At 41.4% G+C, this 6,000-nt stretch overlaps 1 protein-coding gene across 1 annotated transcript in view; it reads left to right on the top strand.

Moving 5' to 3' along the window:
* The first annotated feature begins 423 nt into the window (after window positions 1-423).
* The window catches only part of lhfpl6 (LHFPL tetraspan subfamily member 6), a 39,516-nt gene continuing 33,939 nt past the window's right edge, over window positions 424-6,000 (top strand). The window contains exons 1-2 of the mRNA XM_020614802.1: window positions 424-699; window positions 2,085-2,602. Of these exons, the coding sequence (XP_020470458.1) occupies window positions 2,218-2,602 (385 nt within the window). The 5' untranslated portion in view covers window positions 424-699; window positions 2,085-2,217. The remainder of the gene's footprint in view (window positions 700-2,084; window positions 2,603-6,000) is intronic.

Here is a 6,000-nt window from a genome sequence, read left to right as displayed (position 1 = left end):
GCAAAAACCTTTTTAACCTTAAATAACATTAGTAAACACGAACCCCCAAATATCTACACTATATGAAAACACAAAAACACAACAGTTAACATTAATCTGAAATTGATTCATATTAATAACTTGTAAGTAAAATATTCACTAATATGTATCACATGCCGTAGTGTCCCACACTAATTCTCTCATCTTTCAACTCCTCTAAGGTTTATATGGGTTTCAAATCTACTACAGTTTACGAGGTATCCGTGAATGCATCAGCAGCATGCAAGGAATGATAGTAGCGGTAAGCCCCGCCCCTGGGTGGGGATTTGTGTGATTGATGGTCCCCTCCCGAGAGTATTTCATGGAGTCGCACCACCAATCTCTCTCTCTCCCCTCTCCCTCTCTCTCTTCCCTCCCCCCCCTGCCTTCCTTTTTTTTGAATGTGGAAACTGGAGTCCAGTCAGTCTGCGCCGCACGTTTCTGCACCGCACAGGAGTGAATAATTGATCATCCTCTCGGCTTAAATATATTGATAAGGAAGAAGTGATTTGTGAACGGATTCACTTTCTGGATTTCCATTCATAGATCGAACTCACTCCTTTTCTTTTATCCTCTGAAGAAAAGTTTGCTTTGAGACCTACCACAGCTGGAGTCCGCGGATGGAAATAACCTCTGAGTGGACAACATCGAGTGCACCTTATTCCGGAGGTCTGCCAACACGTAAGCGTTCTCCTGCCTTTTCCACGTCTTTGCCTTGTTTGTAGAGTTCACATTCCGATAGTGCGAGCACTGCGTTAATGCAGCGTGTTCCTCGAGGTCACCCCTATCGAAAAATCACAATGTTTCTGAAGTGGTTATTTTTTCAAGGAACTTATATTGTGTTTCCTAAATGACATGTCTAGTTTGAATTGGTTTTGCGGGACTTTATGTGTATAATCATATGATGCCATAGTAACACAGAATGACATATACTGTATTGTTTTGTAGTTTTGCTGTGATGTGTGTGTATAACACCATTTCCAAGTTTATTATAGGAATGATTTTGTTGTTTTAGGGAAGAGTGACAATGCTTTAAAAATAAATTCTTAGTAGCTATATTTAAAATGTAATAATACCTTTTGGGATATATTAGTTGCTATGCATGTTCAGTGCGCCTTAAAGATGCTGAATTTCATGAGCTAATAGATTTTCTTATTATGTCTTAATTGTACTAATGAAAATAAAGGGGAAGACCTAATAGTAAGGTAGAGAACAGTTGTTGCTCTCAAACTTGAACTAAAATGTGGTGGAGTTTGATTAGTATTTCCAGTTAGTTACGGTTACTTATTAATAAAATCAAAACTTTAGGGCAGCATGGTGGAGCAGTGGTTAGTGCAGTCACCTCACAGGTTTGAGCCCTGGCCGACCTGGTGCCTTTCTGTGTTGACTTTGCATGTTCTCCCCGTGCCTGCGTGGATTATCTCCGAGTGCTCCAGCTTCTTCCCACAGTCCAAACACATGCAGCTTTTGTTGACTGGCGACTCTGAATTGCCCATAGGAGTAAGTGTGGTTGTCTGTCTCTAAGTGTCAGCCCTGTGATGGACTTGAGACCTGTCCAGGGTGGACCCCACCTCTTGCCCAATGTCAGCTGGGGTTGGCTCCAGCCCCACCCCACCCCACCCCATGCGACCCTCCTCAGGATAAGTGGTATAGATAATGGATGGCTGGATCATAATTTTATTGTGTCTATACTGAATAACAACCCTAATGTTAAACCATGCCTTTTAGTTTATGCAACGTCATCATTTAAGTCTTAAAGGACTGAAAACCAGATCAAACTAATCAACTATCAGTCACAAAATTACATAAAGCTATACTTGATTGACATGTTGTTATTCCAGGTCTGTTAATGAGTAATACCCTTTTACTGGAATTCCTTCATCTCTGTGGTTCTTGTTATTGAGTTTTTGTGTTTTATTCCGAGTCCTTAATAAGTGAGGTGCAGGTTTTTAGTTTTCAACTTATCAAATTGTGATTTTTCACATGACTCAAAAAGCCAGTAACTTGTTTTCACAGATGGTTTTTCTGTCATTGCTCAGTCTGGCTATTTTTCTTCCTCCTGATAGGGAATCGCAGCCACTGAGAAGGTGAAGACTACTAGTGTTAAATGCTCACTGCAAGGTTTCCCAGAACACAGCACCTGTTCATATAACTGCTATTAGTCCAGTGACTGTGTAAACCATTTGCAGACTGTTTACCATGGCGTCAAGTCTGACATGTACGGGTGTTATCTGGGCCCTGCTGTCCCTGCTATGTGCTGCTGCCTCCTGTGTTGGCTTCTTCATGCCCTACTGGCTGCTGGGGACACAAATGGATAAGCCTGTGTCCTTTGGCACATTTCGCCGATGCTCCTACCCTGTACGGGATGAGGAGAGGCAGGCCACAGTGATGCTGGAGCAGTGTGGGCGCTATGCCTCCTTCCACGGCATCCCCAGTCTAGAGTGGAGGATCTGCACAGTGGTGACGGGCGTGGGATGTGGCCTTCTCCTGCTGGTGGCGCTCACAGCTCTCATGGGCTGCTGCATCTCTGACCTTATCTCACGTACTATTGGCCGGGTGGCTGGTGGCATCCAATTTGTTGGAGGTAAGTTTATGTTTTGGTGTTGTTCACTTTGTTTTTTTGTTTTTTCTTGTACCTCCAAGCAGAATGAAGATATCTTGGACAAGAGTGTTTCGAATAGCCAGATTACATGCTTTTTTAATGTTTGGCTTTTTATTGAAAAACTACAGATTCTCTTTAACTACAACTATGTAGATTGTGCACATTTTGTGAATGGCTTTCAGTCCTGTAAAGCTTTCATCCCATTTAAAAAAGCTTGGATTGGACTCAAATATTGTAAATATTCTCCAACATGTAATTTTATGAAAAAAAAAATATTCGGAGCAGTGTTTTAGAGTTTCACAACAGCTTGATGTATTTTACTCTGACCAGTAATTTTCCTTACTGTGGTTCTTTCATATGCAGCAGACATTTGGCATCCCTCCATATCTTTAGATTTTGGTCTGGTGGGGAAATTAACTTTGTTTTGGTTACATGCATGCCCAAAATATGTCCTTGTGATCTTTTGCTCTGGTTTTGATTCACATGCACCAAGTCTTGTACCTGCTGGAACTCTGGTCATGGAGGTGTCTTTTATTTGTTTGCTTGATTATAGTAAGTGGGCGCATCTATGCACGGCACCAGTTTTGTTTATGTGTACTGTTGGTTTTGCACTTGTGTTCTCCCGGCACATGAGATCTGAGGGAACGCTTCCATTGAAGCTGCTAGTTTCTCTGCCCTAGTTTAAGAAGCCGTGGTGTCCCAGCCCCCTCATTAACTGGAAAACGTTTGCTTGCAGACTGTGGCTCACCACTCTGCTATTTACAATCCCCATCACTTCAGTTTGGCTTTAAAAAGTAATGTGACAGGAAAGCAGGTTGAAGGCACATCTGACAGAGCTGACAGGTATTTCAGAAGGATTACCCTACAGAGGACCACCACAACACACCATATCCTAGTTCCATAAGGCTTAGCTACTTAGGAACATCACTATTAATGATGTTTAATATGGAGGATGATCAAGGTGAAGGCTGGCTGGTTTATTCAGAAATGTGCAGTTTTATGTAAGGGGAGCTCCTTTTAAGCTATTTCTGGTTATAGGATTAAAAATCCCTGCCCGTCTTTCTTGCAATTTTTCTTTATCGTTGACTCAGAAATCCAGACATGTATGAATTTGTATGGAGGGAGAGTGAAGGTAGGCGAGGTACAATATAAGTGCCGCTGCTCGGACCTTTTAACTTGAACGCTGGTGAGCCAAAGGGCAGAAATGTCTCAAAAGGGCTAATTGGAAGTGACACAATTGGGAAGCTCAGCAGGCTGCTCCCTGCATTGTCTTCTGTCACTTACAAAGAGTGGAGAAATGTCAAGGCATGCAGGGGAAGCTTGGAGAAAGAAGCAAAAAAGTACCTGATGATTGAAACATTGAGCTTTCACTTCTTGTTAACTGAGCACCTTACTGTGAAATAAAGATCGGCAGGGGAAGAACCAAAATGTGTGCTGAGAGACATGATCAAAGCTCAGCGATTAGCGGGAACAGGGAGAGGGAGTAAATGAGGCACACAGTTGGTGTGGTGATGCGTGCAAATTCTCCAGATGCAAAGGAGCCTCATGATTGGTTGTCTGATGCTACTGTTGTTCTCCTTTTGTGTTTCCCCTGCTCCTATTGTTGTCACTAATGAAGAGTGTCATACCAGAGAGGCCAGAAGTAAAACATCTACCTTGTATCGTCCTGAAATGTATCTCAGTCCAATGAAACCGATCAGAGCTGAAAGGACCAGTGCTTTATTCCTTTAGCTGCAGCCCTGACTAAAAGAACTTTTAACAATAACTATTACTGTTGCTAGTGATGTTGTTTACCTCTTATAATGCTGCTTTCTTTCAGTTCACGATGCTCAGTTTGTTCCAAAGCTGGTTAATTGCTAAAGGCAAAAGGCCAGATTTCCTCTATAGGCCAGAGAGTTGGTCTGAGTGTGAGAATATGAGAGTGTTCTGGCTCATAAATCAAAGGCCTGAGATCTCTGTGCTGCTTACAATAAACAACTCCTTTGCTGTAGTTTCTTGTCTTAGTTGTGGTGTGGCATCTGAACGGCTGAGGCACAGAGAAGAGGCTCAGACATTAAAAGATTCTTGACTTGGATTTGGTTGTTAGGGATTTTGATTCTCCCTCCTGCAGAGCTGCGCCTTGTCTCTTTGGGTCCCCCAGGCAGAACTAAACACAGTAATACCAAAGCTCTTTAATCAGCTATGCATTTGTTTTTGAAAACCATGATTTAAGAACTCTATATACGTTTTTACACACTTTATACAGTATTTTGCTTTGGCACAAAGCCTGCCTTTTATTCATGCTTTTGTGTCTTCATTATTGTCTCGTTCCTTGTCTTCATTTAGTCTCTTTCCTCTCTGTACATGTAGTTTTGTTTTGACATTTAGCTGTTTGATTGCCTCATGATGACTGACAGTCTGACAGGCACCTATGATTGGATGACTGGTCTACTCCATTACCAGTCAAATATTAGGGATAGTGATGGGAGCCTGGGGCCTCACCACATTAGTTTCAAATTGACTTTTTTCACATCGAGATACTCTTTTCAATCCATAATATTTCTAATTGGCTTATGAGTGACACACACGTACTGCTTATGGGACAGTTCTGTAAAATCTTTGGGATATCTCACAGAAACATTTATTTATGTAAAGATAAAACTGTTCCATAACCTGGACTGTTGTTGACATTTTTCATTCTCACAATACAAAAGAGCAGTAGATTCTGTGCTAAAAACTTCCACAATGTTTAAAATATAATAGATGTCTGAAAAAGCTGAAAACCTGCCTCAGTGGCCCCACTGAACTTACCGATTTCAGTGATGGCTGTGTGTGCAGACATCAGAAATTAGTTTCAGATCTCAATGTCTTTGTCTGAGACAGTCTAATTCATGCTCTGTGTGACGTGGCTTTAAGGGATTAATAGGCGTGTGATATAACCAGCTCCCATGTCTAACAACCATAATTTAAAACTGAAATCTCAAAATTATTTTAAAACTGTCTGGAAAAAAAAGGAAAGATGCCAGAAATAGATTGTGATCTAAGTTTTGAAATCACTTCGGCTTATGTGGACTTTTAGTTGGACTGAAATGTTTTAATTCTTGACCAAAAAAACCTAAAAAATGTCAGGAGATACAGCCACTCAAGGTCAGAGGATATAAACTGTGTTTTGAGCTGCTGCATTCTTGAAAGCAAACTAGCAAAACAATCTATATGATACATGACGGGCTGTTCTTGGCCTTTTACAGGGAGTTTGTTGGGACAGTACATAGGGTACAAGCAGAGGACTTAATACTGCTGATGTTTCAGAGGAGGTGCAGAATGATGAGGTGTAGTATCCCCCAGAGTTTTAAAACAACAAAAAAAGCCTAATGCAGCATATTTCACTGCCAGTAGGGGTA

The sequence above is a fragment of the Monopterus albus genome, unplaced genomic scaffold, assembly GCF_001952655.1.
Source record: "Monopterus albus unplaced genomic scaffold, M_albus_1.0 scaffold150.1, whole genome shotgun sequence".
Taxonomy (NCBI): Eukaryota; Metazoa; Chordata; class Actinopteri; order Synbranchiformes; family Synbranchidae; genus Monopterus; species Monopterus albus.
The sequence above is the reverse complement of the archived record's forward strand: the minus strand, read 5'-3'. Positions and strand labels throughout refer to the sequence as shown.